At 40.9% G+C, this 23,387-nt stretch overlaps 1 protein-coding gene across 1 annotated transcript in view; it reads right to left on the bottom strand.

The window, feature by feature from the left end:
* Window positions 1-554: 554 nt before the first annotated feature.
* The window catches only part of LONRF2 (LON peptidase N-terminal domain and ring finger 2), a 43,681-nt gene continuing 20,848 nt past the window's right edge, over window positions 555-23,387 (bottom strand). The window contains exons 4-12 of the mRNA XM_063126267.1: window positions 22,278-22,439; window positions 20,719-20,944; window positions 19,070-19,169; window positions 18,336-18,450; window positions 16,391-16,512; window positions 14,722-14,880; window positions 11,345-11,507; window positions 7,341-7,490; window positions 555-4,225 (exon numbers count right to left, since the gene is read on the bottom strand). Of these exons, the coding sequence (XP_062982337.1) occupies window positions 4,067-4,225; window positions 7,341-7,490; window positions 11,345-11,507; window positions 14,722-14,880; window positions 16,391-16,512; window positions 18,336-18,450; window positions 19,070-19,169; window positions 20,719-20,944; window positions 22,278-22,439 (1,356 nt within the window). The 3' untranslated portion in view covers window positions 555-4,066. The remainder of the gene's footprint in view (window positions 4,226-7,340; window positions 7,491-11,344; window positions 11,508-14,721; window positions 14,881-16,390; window positions 16,513-18,335; window positions 18,451-19,069; window positions 19,170-20,718; window positions 20,945-22,277; window positions 22,440-23,387) is intronic.

Below are 23,387 nucleotides of genomic sequence, written 5' to 3'. Positions count from 1 at the left end.
TTGTGTTGCACAGATTTCGATACAGTCAAAGCAGGGGAAAGATATCATGCTTTCTAGCTGTCTTTTAAGTTTTAACTAGTGGCAGACAAGGACTTAAGAGATTAAGAAGAAAAATGAACACACCTCAATAAAAACCACCCTCAGGCCCAAACTACATGCAATGTCCAGATGCACAATTCTTTCTCGTTTGTTTGTTTTAATGCAATAGTGAGCATTAAACACAAACCTTGAAGAGCAAAAAGGGCAGCATGTGGGATGGCTGCTTAACTCCCCCACTTCCTTATATTCTTTCCCCTTCTATGGGAGAGAAAGTAGTTGGGAGGGGTGGCACGTGATTTTCAGCAAAAGCTTGGAAGAGAAAGGGTGAAATAGCTCCTTCCGCTACACTCAGTTCCTTTCAGAGGCTACTTTACTGTCAAATATATTTTGCGTCTCACTGACATGGTGCACAACCTATAGCCAGTAGTTCTTTCAAAAGGTACACATACATTTAACTCCTGACAAAAACTTCACCACTATCTGAAATAAAGAGTTCATAAAAGGACATGAGACACTTGTAAACTGAATTTATTTATTCCAAATATCACATAAATACATTTCCCCATGAAAATTCCAAACATACATGAAATGAACATTGCAGCAATATTAAAAAAAAATCAGTTTGGCTTTGCTTTATGCAACAAGAAGTGCCAAACATGGTTGTAACACATACCTGTCTTTCTTTTACTAAGTACAAAAAGGCGCAGGTTAATAATTTATATTTATACATATGTACACATACATCCACACGTGCGCGCACACACATACTTCAACTAGCTTCAAAACATAACGATTTTGTTTCAAGTTTTATCTACATAAAATATGCTTAAAAAAACAAAACACAACTGGTCATTAGCTCCAGATCTGTTTTTTGTGATGCTTTGTTGATACAATCATTCCAGAGCTGCAAAATTAAGGCGCTACCAAACACGAGGCCTTCAGTTATGCAAGGCACTGTATGATTAACACATACAGCTTTCTAAACACCTTTGCCATTTATTTTCTTTGAAAATTAACTGCAGCACAAAGCAGTAGGAGCAAAAAATCTGCTGATTATCAGCTCACTGGAGTCACAAAGCAATCTCAGTGACTGAAAAGAAGGATGGACATTTAAAAGCAGTAGTTAAAAGGCCACAGTAACAAACTGGTATAGTTTGTAAAATTGAAGCGATTGAACTTCACCTGCAAAATTTATTTATTATTTAGAAGCCGTATATAGCAGGCCTACAGGGTTTTGCATGTCTGTTTTGTTATATTCAATAGAATAGGTCTTGAACATTTTTTCTGCATGGCTTTTTGAGCTACAGATATCCTAGCTCCCAGTTCTCTAAACTGCCAGACCAATCTACATAAAAGAAAAGAGGTTTCAAAATTCTGGCTTTCATCATATCCTTTAATTAATATATCTGCTCACTTGACAGACTAGGATTGTTAGAAGAGCAGACAACCTGAACTTTAAATTTAAAGCATAAGGGTTGAAGACTGAAGACATGCTGAAGACTGTTAGAAAAGTCCTTCATTGAAAATGGAACACCAGATATGAATATAAGAAGTAATATAGAGCAGGAGTGGATAACTTATGGCCAGATGCTTTGACTTATAACTACCATCATCCCTCACCACTGACTATGCTGGCTATGGCAGATGGGAACTGTAGGCCCAAACATCTGGAGGACCATAAGTTGCCCATGCCTGTCGTAGAGAATAGAATCTAACAACGAATAATGCTGAAACAGTAATTTAGTGGAACAAAGAGTTTCTTATTTATGCTCAATAGCTATGTTACTTTAGCTATTAATAGAAGAAAACTCACACAAAAAGACAAATATGAAGAAAACATTAGATACACTCAAAATCTGAAAAAGGAGTATCAAGCCAGCACAGACAAAGGTATTGTGAAAAAGGATGAAGATGGTCCAAGTTCCCTGCCAAAAATTAATGAGGGCACATTTTCAAGAATCTCTTACTAGATGACCTTGGAAGCTTTTGAAGTCCAGTGGATTAACAGGAAGACAGTTGTGTTGGGGAAAGTATGATAGCACCCAGGGAATAACACCCTCCAAAGATCCTCCTCTCTCTGGCTTTTATGCTACCTCTCTAAAAAATACTTGGGGAAAAAACATATTATCTATAAATTCTGGTAAAGGTAGTAGAAACTGCAGGAAGGCTATGGTAGAAATTATTAGATCATCTGTTGCAAGTTATGCAGGTTACAATTAAAAGAGTAGTCATGGGTCATTACTTAACTACAAAAGGCGAATTCAAGGTAGAGGCAACTACAGTACATTCAGGGTGTGTTGATCAGTTCCTAGGAAACCGCTACTGGCAACTTCTGACAAGATACTTTTGACAATCATCTAATACTACTCAGACTGCAATTACTACTACTAAATAATGCAATCAATCATCTTTTAGATAACATTTCTTCCTTAATTCATGTGCAAGTGTTTACACCTGTGTCTTAAGATACTTTTTCTAATTTAAAAAGGAGGCACTTTTGAAGTATTTTGGTATTGCCACTATTTTCATCTTGCCAGATTATCTGCACATGAACCAGTATCATTCAGTTTCCCTTCTGTATGTGCAACATTCTGAGATTTGAATTTATTTTATCCTCCTGTTAGGGACAATTGTTTCCACAAATTTGAGGATCTCAGCAGTTTGCATGCTTACTGTCAAAAGTTTCTTTCTGGTAAGCTGACCATTTTGAAAAAATTAACAACAGGTATTACGACATCAAAATACAGATATATTTACAAAACCAACAACAAATTGAAGGTAACACCTGGTTTAAGCTTGCATTGAAAGTTGCCTTTACAGGGTTCAATTTGTGCCTCCTCTCATGTTGTCACCAAGGACAAAGACTCCAAGCACAGACAGTGGTCGGTACAGAACGAGGAATATTAACGTTTTGGTTTTTAAAAATGTGCTAACGAACATTGTTCCAGTATAACAGGTTAGGCTGGCATGGCAGTTGTGAGTAGACCTGTTCTACAGAATTAGCATGAAGGATAATTTGAAGTGGCAATTCTATATCACAACAGCTGTTAGTACTCTAACCATAGAATAGCTTGAAGGGAACCAGAGTTCTGGAACGTGGTTCAACATGCTCAAGTGTTCCAGTGGCAGAGAAAAGCGTCCTCTGTACACACAAAATTCCATTTGCCGTTGGGAGAGTATAGGATCCATATGTGCACGGGGTTCAAGGTCACAACCACAGAGGATTGGGCTGTCAAAAGGTAACTTTTCCCATTGTAATGAAGGTTTCCTGAGGTTATTCTGATATTTTGGGGGGGGGGCGGGGCGGGAGACACACCTAACCTTTCTATATATATTTTGAAGTATTCTTCCCATTACACACAACATGCACATTACAAATACAAGAAACTGATTCATTATAATCAGCCACGGTGCTGTTCACCAGCTACTTTTTTGGACATGACATCCTTGGAGGGGGAATATTTTGTCCAGGAAAAGCCATTTTGCTTCACAGATCAATAGTTTTGTCAACATACTGCAATTAAAAGATTGTCCTGTCCATCAGTACCTGTTGTCTTTTGTGGATTCTTCTTTTAGAGGATCAATTGGAGAATTTCCTTTATACCTCTAAGGAATATTCCAACAATGCATATCCTCAGTTACTAATCCAATGTTCTGAATTCTGTTTCCTTGCTACAATAAAAGTAAACACCTCAGTTAGGACGTTGGGGATGTTTTTTAGGGCTACTGACTCAGTTGTCTCCACATGATAAATAGATAGTTGGTTACGAGTAGTAATTCCACATAGTGCCTGCAACTACTAGCAGCTAAGTTGCAACTGTGGCAAAACTTCCAAGAGGCTCAGATTTCTCCAGGAAAATAGGCACAGAATACTTGATTAACTACTGGGTAGAGAGTGTGCAAAGAATGGTGAAAGCTTAAATGAGATCAGTGTCATTAAAAGGGAAGAATTATTCTGTCTCCAACTTCTTTCTTACGAGCGATTGCAACCAGTTGTTTTCAGCTTCTGTTCGCAAATAAGGCTGTGTCATCTGGGTCTTTTGCGTGTCACGAATATTAATACGCGTCGTATGGCAATAAGACGATCTTTAAGAGAGGTCATGGCGAGAATGGCCAATTGGGCCCTGTTCTCCAGTGGCAATACAGCCAACAGCCACCAATACCAAGCTGGACCACTGGGATTACTCTATAAAGGAAATAAACACAAACAATTTATCTATATCTATTTCTATAGCTGTACATGTTTTTCTAGGAAAATCCAAAAGGACAGCACCCTGCACTAAAATATCCTAGTACTTATAGGGTAATCCAAAGTCAGCACTCTGTACTCTTCAAAGAATGCTGATGCTGACAGTAGACTCCCCCAAATAAAAACAGCGCCGCCTTTTAGGAAGCTTTCTGCCACTAGCTTGATCTCTAAATCACAGAGAAAATTATATCCATCTAAAAATAATGGGATCGCAACAGAAACAAAGACACTCAAGATTTGTTTGTGAACTACAATCTGATAGTAGCCTTTGGTATGTTGCAATACTAAACAATTCATTCTTTTAAGGGATTGAACAGCTACCACGTTTCAATTGTCAGCCCATGTGGGTGTTCATGTATTTGTCATGGTAGAAATAGGCAATCTTGCACGGCTGGAATTGTCTGTACAAGAAGAGGAACGCTGCTGGAGCTAGTTTTTCCTGCACTGTATTATCCCTCCTTTAATTGGAATTGTTTCTTCCACTCTGGCTTTCAGCAATTTTAAAGCTAGTGCAGGTACACAAGGACCTTTTCACATGTAGATTTGCTGCTTTTTCAATTTCCAAGAAAGTTTTTTGATCACACCAACAATGGGTTAACCTGCTACTATTAGGCATTTCAAGTCACAGATGCAAGTATTAATGTAAGATCTGTCACTGTTTTGATAGAGTAGTCCAGCTTGCTGATAAGGCTGTAATTTCACCATGTACTGGTACATCAAGTATGGTTATAGTCTTAAAAAAGGTCACACACATAGACACTCACACACCAAAGAAATGAAGCTAAACTGAAGCACATAGAGAATTATGTTAGTCTATGTGAGCAAGTCCAACTATGACTCAAATGAGGAATAATGTTAACATCTTAATGCATTCCCAAATGTGAGGTTTTTTGTTTAAGAAATTGAACTGGATTAGTCAGTTCTGGTGTTCCAAGATCGTTTGGTTTATTTTTTTGTAAACCCTATAGGCAACTGAGAACAGAGTACAGTTTAATATAGCAGCTACATTTTTCAAGATGGTGATACATTCTCCACACTAAGCAACTTTACATATTATTACTAAAAAATAATACTCAAAATATGGCTTGCAGGGAACATTTCCCTCAACTTCATAGCAACACTGCTGTCACCAAGAAAGCGTCAGGAGAGCAACTTCAAAGTCTCAAAATAGCTGGGCGGTTTACTATAGTTTGTAAACTGCCCAGAGAGCTTCGGCTATGGGGTGGCATATAAATGTAATAAATAATAATAAATAATACCAGGAAAAGAGTAAGGCATGCTCTGCAGCTTCTCCACTCTAAATTCCTTCCACCCTAAGCAACTTTACATATGCTTAGTCCCTGTAATTGGGCAGGCAGGTGGAAAAGCATTACCCCATGGCTATCTCCTTGCCATTTATTGGACTTTTCTTTTGTACATTTTAGCTCTGAGAATTTTGGGGTTTTGGAGAGAGGATAAAGCAGAGGTAGGCAACATGCACCCCCCAGAACTTTTCTTGGCGCCCACCAAGATGCCCTCCCTCCTGACTCAACACAGGGATATTTATTTTTATTTGAAATAACCAAGTTTCTTACTGGCAGCTAGGATCACTTCAAAGACAAGTGAGGGCCTCTACCGGCTCCCATCTTCTTTCCCCATGAATGTGTCTTGGCCACACATGGGACTCAGAGACATCCTTAGGAAATGACAATGGTGGGCCGCTGCATGCTTTTATGGAGATGCCCAGGATATTTCCTCAACTTGCTAAATGTGCCCCAAAAGCTTACCTACCCTTGGAGTAAGTGACATATTTTGTCCTATTCCACGCTATGGAACCATCCCTATATGTCTATAGGGTTTATGGCAGGCCCTTTATGATAGAGGTGGGCAACCTTTCCCCCCCCCCCCCCCGAGGGCCACAAGTGGCAATAGGTTGAGAGCAATGTGCATGCATGCATACATTCTCTCTCTCTCTCTCTCTCTCTCTCTCTCTCTCTCTCTCTCTCTCTCTCTCACACACACACACACACACACACACACACACACACTTTCCCCCCACCCTCCATCTTAGTTTATAGGGATGGGGAAGTTTAAACCTTACCACCACCACCATGTGCTGAGATCCCTTTGAAATTGGGAATCACACCAGTGAGAGCTAGTGCTTTCCTGGCTTTCAAAGGGTCCCCTTGTTGGGATGGAGAAGAGCAGACCATCCTCCAACCCAGCAGAGAAAGTCTCCCCTCTTCCAAGTGGGCTGGGAGGAGAGTGGTCTACCTAGGGATAGGATAACTGGGGAGGGCTAATAGCAGAGCAGGGACAGCAATCTCTCCCCCCACCCCATTCTTGTGATATACATACATGGATTTGTATATATCCATAGCAATGAATACATATGAAACACACACACACATATGTGAAAAAACAACTTTCTAGCAATCATGCATAAGTTTCAACAAAAATGGGCTAGATATCCTAGTAAGCATCCATTCAAAGATGGTGTTTATATGTAGGCAGGGACAGCAATCTGGCTGCTTGAGAGTCTGTAGGGAAGTATGGTTAAAGTCCCCATCCCCAACTCTACAATCCCAATGCAGATCAGTGCCAGTGTGTGTGTGTGTGTGTGTGTGTGTGTGTGTGTGTGTGTGTGTGTTAAAAACTCCTACTCCCAGTGATCCTAATTTAGATTGCTGCACCCACACTGCAATTGCATTATGCAGGAACAATGGTCTTTTCACCACTGCCCAGCCAACAAGTGTTCACCTGGGCAGCAGAAAAAATAGGCTAAGGCTCGCAAAGGCTTAGTGAGACACACAGGGACAGCCATATGTATACCTGTACTATGCCCAGGGGAAGCAGTTCTCATAGACCCTCTTCCCACCTTCCAGTTAATTCCCCATTTGTCCTCATATCTGTCATTTTCCCCATACGCACCAGTTGATGGTTGAAGTGAAGTTATGGCCATGCCCACCCACCCCGGAAAAAAATGGATTCCGTCAACTTCACCTCCTCTGCATTCCCACATGCCCTAACCTGTGAACATCTCTTAAAAGCAGACTTGTGATGTAATATTTACCTGTGGCTCATGTTCCTTCCCTGGCATTGACCCAAAGTGGTTTAGAATTTGTGCTTTCATGTTGTCTTTAAGAGATGTAAACCAGGCAACAGCTTGATCGTAGACTGAATCATGAAGGCGGACAAGTTCTTCATGCTCTGCCCCTTCAACCTGATCAATGGATGAAAATGAAGTCAAAATTAGGTTTCTGTCACAGGGAACAAGCATGACGAAAACAATACAGATATTACTGAAGTGCCACTTAACAGAAAACAGTTTAGCTACTTTTTACAAGGTTTAAACATGATACTTGATGTCTGCACAAAGAGTAGGACACTGGGGCAAAGGGAATACAAGAAGGGGCAGTGAAAAGCCCCTTCCCCCGCAAATTTAGAGACCTATTCGTCCTATAGTAAAAACCAGTGGGGGCTGGTGGCTCTAGTGTCAGTGGGGTGTGAATCCGCTTCAGGTTTCAGACAGAACTCTAAAGGAGCTATCCAAGATCCTTCACACTTTGTAATAAATACATACATACATAAATTAAAATAAATTAAAACTTCTACTCAACAAAACATGGTAAAGTGCAATAAATGATTCAGTAAAAGAGCAAACAAGTCATCTTTGCACAGATTCGCCAACACACCTTACAGAAGTAGTCACCAACATCACCATTCAGGAATGCAGACCAAGAATCTTTGTCTCAACCATCTTAGTCCTACTTCTTATAGAAAGTTGTGCTAGAGGGATTGGCATTCATTTCCATAAATGGCATGATAGTGTCTAAGCAGAATTCTAGAAAAGGCCCCACTGCTCTAAGGGCCAAACGAAATGTTCTGCTGATCGTGCATAGTGTAGCTATGATAGCTTTTATTACTCCTCTGCAATTTCATCCCCCCCTAAATTCCACTGCCCTCCCCATGGAAGGGGGTTTAAAAAAAGGGGGGGAGGAATATCTCATTTGTCAATGGAAACATCTCTTTTTTATAACCCAGCCTGAGGAGGGGGGATTTCGGGAGGGGGGGAACCAAGTCGGGGTGGAGGCATTACACCCCCTTCTCAGAGCATCATGGTCCTGATCCGAACCAGGACTAATGTGCTTACACAAGACTAAGGAAAACTACCATGCATAAAGACAGACTGACCCAGTCCTTACATCATGGCAGAAAAGTATGGGTTACACAGAGCGTGTGTACTGCTTCTGGTTTGCATAAACCATCTATAATGGCTTACACATACAATATGTTGCTAGCGTATCTTCCAAACCTGGACCCACTGGATTGCTTATGGGTTGAACAACCCAGAATTAATCTACAATTTGTTGCTGGGTTAACTTTGGACTGTTTAATCCATAAGTAACCTAGTGCCCAGGTTGGACAATATGGTGTTCATAGGTTGTTTCTGAGAACTGGACAAATACCAGCAAATTGTTGGTTAATTAACCTAAGTTTTGCCACTGTGACATGCAAAATAAGCCTATGTGTGATTAGCAGAATGTTTAGTTTAGCTCTTAAAAGTTAATAAAGCAGAACTGTGGTTCCATGACTTTTAAACTCATTTACTGTTAAGTTGCTATAACCTCTTCTGACTGAAGTGTGTGGAGCCTCCACAATTATTCAAGATTGAACATTGTTACCCAAGGCCTACTGGCACCGAAGAATAATTCATTCATGCTAGATACTTGTGCCAGCCATCTAAAAATCAACACTTCATCTTAGTATCTCCTCTCAGAGATCCTCCAACATTGTTTCTAAGAGCACAATGTATTTGACAGAAGCTGTATCTCTAACACTGCTCGGGGCCTTTACTGAGTTAGGCATTATCCTTAAGAAGGATCAAATGTCATCTACTCAATGGGGCTTCTGCATTAAGGAGACTTCACTTCATTTAAAACTGACTTTACTGTATTTCACAAGCACGATGCTCTTATGAAAGAGAAGAGCAAACCGAGTTCAAAGAAGTAAATAAAACCTAAAGGCACAATTTCATAAGTACTTGCCTGAAGAGGAAACTTCTTAAATCAGTGTATGTATCATGGGAGTCAAAACAGCACCTTGCAATAAAACAGCCTTTGTCAACCTTGTGCTCCCAGATGGTTTTTTTTACTACAATTCCCATCATCCCAGACCATTAGCCATGTTTACTGGTTGATGAGATTTGGAATAAGAAACATGTCTGGAGGACATCACATTGAGGAAGGCTGGAATAAATTAAGGTTCTTGCCATATGTGGTACAGTGTGGCTAGAGTGTTGGACTGGGAGTCAGGAGATCCGGGTTCTAGTCCCCACTCGCCATTGGGCCAGTCACAGACTCTCAGCCCAACCCACCTCACAGGGTTGTTGTTGTGAGGATAAAGTGGAGAGGAGGATTATGTACGCTGCCTTGGGTTCCTTGGAGGACAAAAGGCGGGATATAAATGCAATAGTAAATACAATAAATAAATATTTTGAAGTAGCTGAATGTGCGAATTAAAGTGGGAGGCAATGTGATTCTGGGGGGGACCAACACCTTCTTGTTATCTGGAACGTTCTCCAAGCCTAATCTTCCTACAGCTTAGAACTGCACTACTTCCCTTCTGCTACATCCAAACTAATATTATGCAGATTAACATTAATACAGTGTGTTTAAAAATCATTGTTAAATATAGGCTGTTACAGCGTCTGTAAATGGTTTTACACTGTGAATAATGTATTTTTAAATAGTTCTTAATTTTTGTGAAGGGTCAAAAGAGCTTTGGCTATGGGATGGTATAGATATTTAAAATAATAATAATAATAATAATAATAATAATAACAACAACAACAACAACAACAACAACAACAACAACAGCAATACCACAAGGAAAAGGACGTGATTACCTGCTTAATTTGGGCAGCAAAATGTTCCCTTTGTCTAACAAGCACTCATAACATTGGTTTATGCCAGTGCAACATCATTAACACTAGCGCTGTGACAGCACTGGATACTACTCAATGAACTTGCCAAGCAATTACATGCAGTCTGTGGCAAGTTACCACTTGGTAAACAGTTAGCTGTATACCCCTTCAGTGTCCATGACTGATGCAGAAGTGTGCAGAAGGCTGGTATTTTTGCCGTGTGGTATGAAGGCAAATAAACTGATAAAGATTACACAGGAGGAGAGGAAATCTGAGTATATTTGAACACACTGAACAAATGTTTTTGCTATTATATGTGACATAACAAGAAGCTGCCAACTCTGGAGCATGCCTTTGTATAACAGAGATCTCATCTTTCATCCCCTGTCCAGCCCTCAAAATGGCAGTTCAGACTATTTTAACCTTCAAAAGCTTCACCATGCAGTTGTTTTTCCCTCCATTTCAGGGCAGCTTTATGCTTCACTATTGGAGAATCCGGTCACAGAAATTAACAAGATTAAAAGCTAGTGACCAAAGCATGCTTCAAGAACATGAGGTCTGATAGAGCTTTCTAATACTCTAGCATCAATCCGAAGAAGAGTGCCACTGATACTTAAGAGACCTGATATAACCAACAATTAGATTAGAAATGCCATTCCTAACATTTGTCCATGAAATACCCCAAGTAGTACATATATACACACCACCAATTTTAATGGAATGTCCACTTCTCATTTGCTTATTTCCACAGGTCCCTGCTGCTTTAATCTCACACTACTTTACTAGGTATTTTGTTCTGGAACAGACTGAAAACACTACACAATAACGTGGTGAATATCTCCAAGTAGTCATAGTGGAGCTTGGTATTGCCCAGACATAAGGGTCATACTTTGATTCAGAATCATCAACTATTAAGTTTCTAGTCTTGGGTTAGTGAAACAATGGGGAGAAGAGAAAAGGAAGGTAGTAACTTCAGCTACTGGGGCAAAGTTACTAGAGAAGGAAATAAACACACAAGAACAAGGGGATTGTGAGGTTGTGAATGAGACAAAAACCAATATAATTTATTTCACAGCTGGTGAAACAACGGAAATGCATACTAAGAAGCTATGTGGAGAAACAAGTTTTACAATACTGCAGGAAAAAGTTACCTTTTTATCTTCCAAATATTCAATGTTTGCAGTATTATACCCATCTCGTTGGCCATGGCTCAAGACCCTGAAACGCCGAACACCAACCGTATCAACAACTGAGCGGCCATCAGGGAAAAACTTCACATCCCTGACCTCTAACATGCAGCCGTAATCAGCAAACCTGAAGGGACAGAGAGAGAGAGAGAGAGAGTCATATTAAGGCTGCAATTCTAAGCATACTTAGGGCATAAGTCTCATTGATTCCACAGAAACGTATTTAGAATCAAGTTGTAAGCACTTTTTACAGGAATTGTAAGCATAATTAGTCGGGATTTTGCAGAATCTGCGAAGGATATAAGTAAGTTTGGATTTCTATGAATCCAACCTGCAGATTCTGTAGCAGATGAGCATTTTCTGAGTTACATGGATTCTGTGGACCAGGATTTTCACTTTGGGGGATTTACGCTAATGCACAAGCATGCACTAGTGCTAATGTGCACTAGTTGATGTGCATTAGTGCTAATGCACATTAACTAGTGGGGATTAGTACAGGTAGAATGAATTTCTGGTTAAAAAAATTCTGATTCTGTCAGTGAGCAGACAACAGAAGGGACGAATGGATTTAAACAAAGCTGTACATCCCTAATAAGTGGAATTATATTACAAGATGAGAAATACAAGGCATGTAGAAATATCTTGCCTATTCCAGCACTGTGGAAAACCACACACTGGTGTTTGAGTTCTAAGGCTGTGCCCAGACAGCCATATCATTTCTTGAATATTGTGCAATACCCCATGAGATTAACAAAGGAATTTTGTGACCCCTCTGTGTCACTGGTCATCCAACTGCTTCAGCATTTTTCAACAAGATAAATGGGGCCCAGTGAACAGACTGGAATCCTCTGAGGCAGCAATATCGAATTTCTTTGTTCGTGGCACAAAGGCCATTGCAAAATACAAATACTATATTAAATATAGCAATTCAGAATAAAAAATACCAGTAAAAGCAAATCAAACAGCGACACATATTTGCAAAGGTCTATAACAGATAATCTCTTTTACAGTCCACTGCAGACATCTTTTTAAAATTGCGACAAAATTTCTGTATTGCTACTGCAAAAGTAGCGACCTTGTTTGTAATGGAATTACTATAATCTGCCAACATGTCACAGATAATGTCAGCCGAAAGCAAGCCCTGGGTTCCTTATACAGGGGACAATGTAACAGGTAATGCCCTACATCATAGATATGCAATCACTTTACCTACAAATATGCTGAGGGCACTGTTGGTAAATGAAGGGGAGTAAACATTTGTGCTAAGGGCAACAAAAGTCAATTCCTAATGGTACTGCTTAAAGTATTGTCCTCTCTTAAAAAGGCTGAGCTATTGGGGGGGGGGGGAGAATGCTTGAAGTTGGGTGGCACATACATTTTCATGACACTCTAACTCAAAAATTCTTTCTCTTATGAACTAAGCACTCCAAAATAAAACTGACAATGCTAGCCTTTGGCAAGTTACTCAACAAAACTTTATTTTGCTAGGTTTCCTTCCTCAGCATTCAGAAATCTCCAACAATGTTGCTGAAGCAACGGCCTTTTGGACCTGTTCACAGGAAGCCCCATGTAACAGAAATATATGCAAACAAAGAGTAAGGCAGATTCATTCTCTACATACAGGAGGTAAACTGTATTGGTGTGAACAGCAAAAACTGGAGAACAACAAGGGACCATTCATTTGAAGAGCATTACTGAATCCCAACTTGCTATGCTGAAATAAATTCCACATAAAGTGATACATCTATAAGCCAATTCTCTAAGTAACAACATTCACAGGGTGATGAAAGCATGGTAGCTGAATCATGGCGATTAGCCATGTGTCCCTATAAAAGAATATATCCTTTTTGCGAAGACAAAAATAATAAAATGTGGAGTTCTAGCTTCTTTATCAAACAGCAATTCTCAAGGCCCCACAAGTGTTTGGATCTATTAGGAGAGAGTTAAAGAACCAAGGGTTGCAATTAATGTTATTCTAACCTGGCCCATTCATTTCAATGGGTTTTCTCCAAGTAGGAACAATGATGGATACAATTCCAAATATTTGCAGAAGTCTAAGCTTTAGAAAAGCAGGGACTGTGAGAAACCTTATTAAAAAGTCTACCTTAATCCAATTGTGCTGGAATCAAGCAGATAATTAGTTCTGAAAATTAGAGCTCAGCCCAAGGGCAAGTAGTCATTATTATTATTTATTTATATAGCACCATCAATGTACATGGTGCTGTACAGATAACACAGTAAAAAGCAAGACCCTGCCGCATAGGCTTACAATCTAATAAAGTTGTAGTAAACAATGAGGAGGGAAAGAGAATGCAAACAGGCACAGAGAAGTGTAAATAGGCACCGGGTGAGGTGAAGCTAACAGTATAGAGTCAGAACAAACTCAATATTTAAAAGCTATAGGGAAAAGAAAAGTTTTTAGCTGAGTTTTAAAAGCTGTGATTGAGTTTGTAGTTCTCAAGTGTTCTGGAAGAGCATTCCAGGCGTAAGGGGCAGCAGAAGAAAAAGGACGAAGCCGAGTAAGGGAAGTGGAGGTCCTTGGGCAGGCGAGAAGCATGGCATCAGAGGAGCGGAGAGCACGAGTGGGGTAATAGTGTGAGATGAGAGAGGAGAGATAGGCAGGAGCTAGACCGTGAAGAGCTTTGAAGGTCAGCAGGAGAAGTTTATATTGGATTCTGGAGTGAATTGGAAGCCAATGAAGAGATTTCAGAAGTGGAGTGACATGGTCAGAGCGGCGGGCCAAGAAGATGATCTTAGCAGCAGAGTGGTGGACAGAGACCAGCGGACTCTGCATACAAAGCTGGGACCAAGTCTGAGGAGACCCTGAGCAAAATGTCCTCTATACACATACACCCCAGTCCCACCCTTGTGTCAACTCCTGTCCTCCAAGTAAGCTTACTGGGAGGAAAGAATGGAGATAGACTGCACTAGTGGGATGGGCGGTGAGAGGAAGAGCACTGCACAAAGCTGCTGCAACAGTCACCACCTTCATTTTCCCAGAATGCCTCTGGGCCCAATGTACACTGGGGCCCAGACCCAGAGGTATTGGGGTAATGCTCTTCTTCACAGCAGTGTCCCCAAAACGTTTAAAACATTCTAAAAGAAAAAGGGGGTGCTGATGTCAGCCGCTGTGAACTTTCTAGGGCTATGGACCCCAGCATTTGCTCTACCATGCTTGGTGTCCACACTAGGCCTGAGCTTTCCCCACACTATTAAAAATCCACAGCCAACCCACACATACCAGGGATTAGGGGGCTTCCAAATCAGATGGGCCTAAACCCCAGCACCTCCTCTTTCAGAAATTCAATACTTACACATTAACTGACAAATTCTTTGCTTACCCTTTCAGTTCATCTGCTAAGCACATGCCAAACTGCTTGGTACCGGTTTCCATGCATCTTCTTATCATTAACCGATAGCGGGGTTCGAAGACGTGAAGAGGACAAGGGATGGTAGGGAAAGCCATGGTACATACAAAGATGGGAACATCTTTATTCAAACTGCAAAAGAACGAAGAGTCACATTTAGATCCATGCATTTCTATAAATTTAGTTTTAACTTTGCTGTTTTAGATTTGTATTTTAAATTTGTATTTCTGCACTGCTGCTGATTTTATCCTGGTTGTGCTTTTATATTATATTTTATATAATTTTTTATACTGTTTGTTTTATACTTTGAATGGTTTTAGTTTTTGTGAACCGCCCAGGGAGCTTTGGCTATTGGGCAGTATAAAAATGCAATAAATAAATAAATAAACAAATAAAATAAATTTCTGCATTACCATCAGCAAAAATCGCTGAAAAACACATTTGACATTTGTCATGAAATAAGCTTCACTCCCTTCCTAGGCCTTCCCTCTGTTACTCACACACCCTATGAATTGCACTACAGCAGTTTATGGTAAGTGATAATCCAGAGTTCAGACAAAACAGCTTTACAATAATGTCAGTAAACCATACATTACTTATTTAAAGTATCTTTATCCTGCTTTTCAGTCCACAGGCCTCCTAGAGCAGCTCACATAAAAACAATTAAACAAGACAGACCCTGACTACAGGCGTACAATCTAAAAAGGCAAGACACACAAGGAAAAAGGAATGGGGAGGGAAGGGGCGTGTGAAATAAAATATTTTAGCAGGGCTGACGGAACAGCCCCGTTTCGCCTTTCCTTCTCCATCAGCTCAGCCTACTGAAGAAATGGCCCTGCTTAGAGAAGCTTATGGCAACATTCTATCACGCCTAATTTCTACCACAGTAATTACTTATTGGGGGAAGAGGAGGTAATTATAGGATTTTCAATGAAGAAATGAGTAATAGTTATGAGATACAACAGCCTCCAAAATCTAACAGCTGAACTTTATTTCTCCCAAAGGCCTGCTCTGGGGAAGACCCCTCTCCGCTGCCACAATTTCCTCCCAATGATAACTTTTATTCTCAAAGAAATCCAACTATAGCCCATTTATTACTACTGGTCCTCTGGGTTCCTTTGGCAACTGTCAAAATATCTAGGGGTTACAAGCCAGACAGTGTTTCTGTACAAGGTCTGGTTCATAGGCTTCTGTGTGAGGCAGGCCTTTGCCTGGACCCATATCACCTAAGGATAATGTTCTATTGTATTGTGTAGATGTTCCCATACCACACATGTATACCAAATGTGTGAACAGGAAGATGACCATTTCCACTGGCCCGTCTCTCAACCTCCACACATTTGTCACGAATAACCTGTAGGCGCCCCATTGCGTGTAGGCACCTGTAGACCTTCCACCAAATGCTCATGACTGGTGGATACAGTCCTCATTCCCTCCATGCTTTCAGAGAATGGAAATGTGTGAAGAGTCCTTATGCAAAATCACCCAAACTGGCTAATTTCTTCCACCCCAACCTTTTCCAGCTACAGACATGCTCGAGTTGGAAGATTCAGCATTTCCACACCAGCACAAGTAAATGTTTTGCTTCTGTTAGCCAGTTAAATTTTATCACTAATCTGTTTTTCTGTAGGGAGCTACTTACTTTGATAATTCCTTCATTTCTTCTTCATAAACTTTCTTCCTTTCAGACAATTCTTCTGGCAAGTATCGAACTATTAATTCTTCAGTAAGGACGGTCTTTTTGTAAGTTCTGCCAGCTAAAAACTATGAGAGACAAGAGTTCAAGAAATTAGGCTATTGTGTTCTGTATCATGGTAAATAACTAGACTGCCTTGGGGGCAGAATCCAGTGGTGATATTAGGATGGGTGAGCCAAATCCCTCCCAACTTTACGGCCTGGAGAGCAGGAGAGGTGGTGTGCAAAGGGCACAGGATCAGCATAGCATTTCAGTGGCTGGATACAGCAATGAATGGCTAATCCTGCTTTTAAACAGCCAGGACAGACACTTGGAAAAGCAAAGAGTTGTAGCCAAGAGTTAAAAAGGCACTGGAGGAAACAGTTCAAATCATGCATATTTGAATATATAGTCCTACGTATACCTAAGTTTCTTTGAGAAGTCCAATTATAAAATGGGGTATACATTTTTAACAAGTGGGAGAGAGGAAGAGGGAGCAAGTACTCAAGTACTCAAAGAGGAGATTTTTCCTCCTCTACTGAACCACATGCTAGTGGAGCCCTCTCTGTTCAATCCAAGAAACATCCAGTTGAGCCCCTGCTTTGCAAACAGAAGGGCCAAGGTTCAAGCCCTGGCATCTCCAGGTAGGGCTGGAAAAATTCCTGCCTGAAATCCTGGAGAGCTGCTTCTAGTCAGCGTTGACAATACTGGTTAGATGGACCAATGGTCTGACTCAGTGTAACACAGCTTCTTTTGTTCCTAAGCCAGCTCCAGAAACATTCCCCTATCTCCGCTTGAGCTACAAGCCACAGAACCATCCATCCTTGGAGCTGTCTAGCCATTTGAGTGTGCCTGGGTTAAAGCATGTGAACTTGGTCCCTTCACTTTGCCCCCAAAGCAACAAGCCTCATTCATCCCATGAGCTCAAGGAGTTCCAGCTCCCTTTATAACTTTGGGGCCAAAGTCTGGGGCTTGCCCTCCAAACTTACTCCAGAAATTTATGCTGAAGGGAAGCAAGAAAGAAGCTGCTTCCTTCCTTTCAGACCAACTCCAGTTCCTGGCTTGCTGAAGGCTTGTGCCTGTGAATGCTTGCAATGTGCAGGCCCAGTGCTCTGACTTCCTCACACAGTTTAGAAGGAAAGTACATGGTGTCCTGATCCCCTTGCAAAGGTTTGCCTACACACCCGTGCCTTGGGGGTCTCTACTTCAGCACTGCCTCTCCCCTGTTTTGCACCCAAAACAACATACTGCCAGTTTAGTAAGGGGCAAAACAAATCTGCATTTAGCAGCTACATCTTTTTTCAGAGAGTAGAGAATTCCACTTCATTTAGGTTAACATCAGAATTTCCCGTTTCCCCTGGGTGCAGGCACATTTTTCAGGAAAAGCTCACATATTCCCGAGTGTATGATCTCAAAATACAGTCATCAGAAAACTGCTCACTTTTAAAACACGCTTTTAAAAAAATCTTTTTTCATAGTTTAGTCAAGGGGGGGGAAGTACACAATTGGGTGTGCACTTTAAAAAATGTGCATCTAAATACACACTTTTCCCATTTGAAAAAAATAAAAATGCAGCGGCAGCTTCCATTTGGGAACCAGAACTGGGAGGACCGAACTTCAAGGTGGAACTTGGAAGACCCTTGACAAGCTCAAGCAATGTGGATTCTCCCATCCCTACTCTAGAGTAGGCACAGGGAGCTTGAGCTGGATGTTAAAGTCCCCTCACCCACACACTAGGGTCCCAATCCAGGCCCAACTCTTTGTGCTGATCTAGAGTAAAAATAGAAGGACTAAGTAGCTGCTAGATACAGATTCAAAGTAATGTTTGTTTTGGCTCTAATAGTAAGCTTTTGTACAGCAAAGAGCTTTTCATTTAAGCAGCCCATACAGGGGAGGAAGGACAGAGACTTACTTCAGAGAGCTTTTCCTTACAAAGTGGACAGTGCGGATTATGGTCCAGACAGCGTTCAAGGCATTTGAGGCAGAATGTATGTCCACAAGGAGTAGCGACAGGCTCATAGAACAACCTGAACAAGACATTGTGAGCATTGAAAAACAACTGGTTACTTCATATTTTCCCAAGAGATTTGTGTGTGTGTGTGTGTGTGTGTAATACACATGTGTAATTACAAGATAGGCATAATTGCTCCTGAAGTATCAGGGGCAATAACTCACACCATACACATTCAACTACACAATTATCCCATTTTTATTGGGAAGCAGCTAATTACTAAAATGCGCGATCCTATGCATGTTTAGACAGAAAAAAGTCCTGCAACTCTCAGCATGGCTGGCTGGGGCATGCTGGGAGTTATAGGACTTTTCTCTCTCTAAACTTGCATAGGACCGCAATCTAAATTATGTATCACTGATACAGCCCCCAAGTTCACTTTATAAACTGTGCTTGAGTACATTACATATCACATATATTAAATTCCTCATATCAGCATTCTATAAAAAATGAAATGTATTAGCTGATCATTATGTGACATTAAAATCTGTAGGCTTTCAAAAAACAAAGAAAAGCATTTAATTTACAATTAAGTTTGCAGAGGACATATTTCTTATTCTTATGACACCCCCACTCTCCGCTTCAAAATACCATGCACTGGTTTGCAAATTTAGTCTTTCTTGAATCTCACTAACCTCATGCAGAGGGAACACTCAAAGTCAGACGCATCCACAAGGTTTGCAGGTATTGTTCTTAAGGGAAAGGAGGTGGGTTTTTCACAAGTACCTTCACCATCTTTTAAAAAAAGGCAGAACATTAAAAAAGGACTCCATCATTAAGAGCAATGTTTTAAACTGTTCAAGTTTGAACTAAACCAGCAATTTCCAAGGACTTTTATAAAATGATGGGACACAAAACAGCTGGACTAAGGCTATGTATTGTAGCAGAACTAAGTTTAAAGTATTAAAATAGAGAGAAGTTCAAACTAAAAAGAGGTGTTGGCAAATGGTGGCCCCCAAGCAGAACCCAGTTGAAGGAAGGCCACCAGGTCATCTGGAACTCTGATCATGCCAAGACCACAAATGATTTATTTAAATGATTTGGAACTACTGTCACCAGTTCCAGAGAAGTAGATAATTACCAGTTTCAGATTTGAAAAGTTAAAGCACACAAATGAATTAAAAGTGTTCTAGAATAAACATATGCAATTGGATAATTTCATGCATCTGAAGTGGAGTCTAGTCCACAAAAGCTTATGCAACTTATTAGAGCGGAATCCTCAGAGAGGAGGGACAGAGGTGGGCGGTGAGGGGATTGGTGAGGCTGGCTTATGCTGTATCTCCATGCTTCCCCACCTACTTCCTTCTTATTTCACAGAGACCCAGCTAGATGGGTAAAAAAGCCCATCTAGCCAAAATGCAGTGTGGAGAAGCAGCGGAGGCAATCTTCACCTCCGTACTCTTCTGCTCTACATTTTGACTAGATGGGCTTTTTTGCTTCTCTAGCTGAAGTCTTGCACAGCGGAAGGGAGGGAGGCTGGGATGGCCTGACGGTACATAGTAAGCTGGTCTTCCCAGTCCCCTCACTGCCCACCAGCACATCCTCTTCCCCTTCTCTCTGAGGTACCCTTTGCGCCTCGGAGAGGCAGCCAATGTGGTTCTCTCCATGCTGGCTGCAAGGGGGAGGGGGCAGCGAGCTTAGATTCCTGGCTCTAACCTTGGTTCCAAGATTTCAAACTATGCTATGTCCCACCCCCCAAGATTCTGCCTAGGGGGCCATAGGATTGCCCTATGGGTGATATTTTGTTTTTTGCAGAGACCAAATATAGCTAATCCTCTGGAAGTTGCATCAAATCTGCTCTTCAGAGAAGAAACATAGGCCTGACCATACCTTGGGAGTGAAAAAACAAGCCGAAGGCAGGGGCGGAACCAAGGATAATCTTGCTTCGGCTTTTTTTTTCACTCCCTCACGGGGTTTCCCTTCTCTTCCTGCATCTGACCATACCTTAAACAGTTTATTACTTATTGTATTTCAGAGATTGCAATTTATCACACATAAAAAATCACTTCATTTCCCCTGCTCTACAAATGTATAGTAAAATATACATTTTCATTTAAATTTAAAGCTGTAACACATCATAATCTCACCACTCCATAATAGAGTATAGGAACAGTCTCTTCTTGCACAAAATATTATATACTGTACAAATATGAAGAATTCAACTTATTCTTGTCAGAACAGAAATTGCTTAACTGAGCTTAGTGAAATATATCATCAAACAAAAGAAGCAAGGTAGTGTGTTGCCTTAAAAAACAAGAAATAAAACTGATGTTAGGGAACAGACCTTTTCTAGGAATTTTGCAAGGGACTTCCAAGCTCTGCAGATCTCCCACATCATTAGAAAACTTTCTTTTTAAGCTTGCACCAGGTAAATTGGAGAGAACTGTCCCCAAAGTTTTTTTGTTATCTTCAAAATAGGAATCCAGTATATGATTAGAAACAGAAGAATCAGGACTTCGATATACATCAGTCTCTTGGGATGGTTTTTTTGTTAACCTCAAGATGGTCTCCTGAAACTGATATAAAATGTATTTCAAAACATCTCTTATGCATTAGCACCTTATGCATTAACACCTTCCCATTCAGGAATGGGATTACAGCAACATATGCTAGTAATGCTTCTATCATTGCCTTATGCCAGTTACATAAAATTGGACTATGAGGATCATTGACCAGCTTTGCACAATCACTGCAGTCCACTGTGGCTTATTTAAGCCACAGTGGATTATGGTGCATTCCGGGCTACTTCTCTATATTCAAACCGCAAATGTGGCTTGTGTCATCTGAACCCAGTAAGGGTGGGGTGTTGCCATGGTTAACCACAAAGAACCCATGGGATGTTTTAACCATGTCAATAACCCACACTCACCAGGTTCACATAACACATCAAGCTGTGGTCACGGCTTGAATATTCAAAATGGTGTCCACCCAGGTCGCAGCCCACCATGATTTAAATAAGTCATGGTGGATCCTTATTCATGCGAACCAGCCCATTCTCTAAGTCAATGGAGCAGCTCTGCTCATACAGAATTCTATATGCATAATTATCGAAATCCAGGACAAGTCTGGCTTGTGTTTTGAGGCTTTTAAAAAAATCACTTCACTATAATTTGCTCAAACAGCAAACTATAACTGGAATGTGCCATATATGCAAAACTTAAAATATAACTATTTCAGCACAACAGACTATGGCCTTAGCTAGACCTACCGTAAAGTCCGGGGGAGAGGAGGGGAGACCTCGCGTTGTGAATAAGACGAGATCTCGCCCCCGTTTACACGTAAGGCGCGACGATCTCAAGAAGAGAGGCGTTGCGCCCACCATTTTTTTTTATTTTTAAAGGGCCGGCAGTGCACGAGCGCTCAAGCGAATCAAGGTAATTTTTTTAAAAAACTATTTCTCCGCTCCCCCCACCAGCCCTGATGGGCGCAGAGCGGGGTCAAGCCACGGAAACGGGCCACACGTTCCGCGGCCTCGGGCTCTGCCCAAGACCGCAGAAAGAGTGGGGCCATAGGGTAGGGCTGTATCTCAGGGCAAGGGAGGGTTGATCCCTCCCTGATCCTGGGATCCCCTGTGCGTCATCTGGACACACAGTGACGATCCCAGGTATCACCCCGGGATATAGCCTCATCTAGCTAAGGCCTACAATACAATTGCACATTTTAGTGAACAATTTCTATTTCTTTGTTTCCATCCCAGGCTTAACGATCTAGAACCAAACTAGGAATGTAATATACTTCTGTACACACTATACTCAAAGCACTGATGTAGAGAGTATTCAGACAGGCTGGTTACATTCAGGTTCTCCACTTCTATTTTTAGGGCATACATGTTCTAAGTCTTACCTTTGAGCTTTCTGCAGTTGACCCATCTTCTCCAGAAGACTGTGTATTTATGCTACTTAAAAATGCAGGTTTCAACCTTGTATAAGAGGTCCGATTACAAAAAGGTGTTGTTAGACTATCGTGCACATTTTCAAATGCTGGGAAAAACATCTCGCACATTATCTAGACAAAGAAAAACACAGCCAAGTTTAGAAATGTTGTTACATAATTCAGCTTATGTTATATGTGTGTCAAACTGATGCTCTCTATCTCTTCAATAATTTTTAAAGCTTCTAGAAATAGAGGCCATTGAAAGTAGGACAAGGACTTATGAGAAGCCACAGGAAATGTCTAATTTCTGTCTCATTTCCTACAATAAGCTCTACATGCCCATGGAGGCTGGCTGCATGGGCACTTCCCTGATCGGCGGACACCCATGGGTTGAATGTGGTTTCAAGGTTTCCAGTTGCAGAGCACTAGTTTAAAATAATGACCAGCAAGTTGGCAAACCAAAACAATATTATTATTATTATTATTATTTATTTATTTATTTATATAGCACCATCAGTGTACATGGTGCTGTACAGAGTAAAACAGTAAATAGCAAGACCCTGCCGCATAGGCTTACAATCTAATAAAATCATAGTAAAACAATAAGGAGGGAAGAGAATGCAAACAGGTACAGGGTAGGGTAAGCAGGCACAGGGTAGGGTAAAACTAACAGTAGAAAGTAACAGTAGAAGTCTGCACAACATCAAGTTTTAAAAGCTTTAGGAAAAAGAAAAGTTTTTAGTTGAGCTTTAAAAGCTGCGGTTGAACTTGTAGTTCTCAAATGTTCTGGAAGAGCGTTCCAGGCGTGAGGGGCAGCAGAAGAGAATGGACGAAGCCGAGCAAGGGAAGTAGAGGCCCTTGGGCAGGCGAGAAACATGGCATCAGAGGAGCGAAGAGCACGAGCGGGGCAATAGTGTGAGATGAGAGAGGAGAGATAGGAAGGAGCTAGACCGTGAAAAGCTTTGAAGGTTAACAGGAGAAGTTTATATTGGATTCTGTAGTGAATTGGAAGGCAATGAAGAGATTTCAGATAGTGATGATCTTATTAGAGTTAATTAAGTTACTAGAGCTATCAAATGT

The sequence above is a fragment of the Elgaria multicarinata genome, chromosome 5 (assembly GCF_023053635.1).
Source record: "Elgaria multicarinata webbii isolate HBS135686 ecotype San Diego chromosome 5, rElgMul1.1.pri, whole genome shotgun sequence".
In the NCBI taxonomy this organism is placed as follows: domain Eukaryota; kingdom Metazoa; phylum Chordata; class Lepidosauria; order Squamata; family Anguidae; genus Elgaria; species Elgaria multicarinata.
Note: the sequence above shows the minus strand (reverse complement) of the source record. Positions and strands in the feature narration are given on the sequence as shown.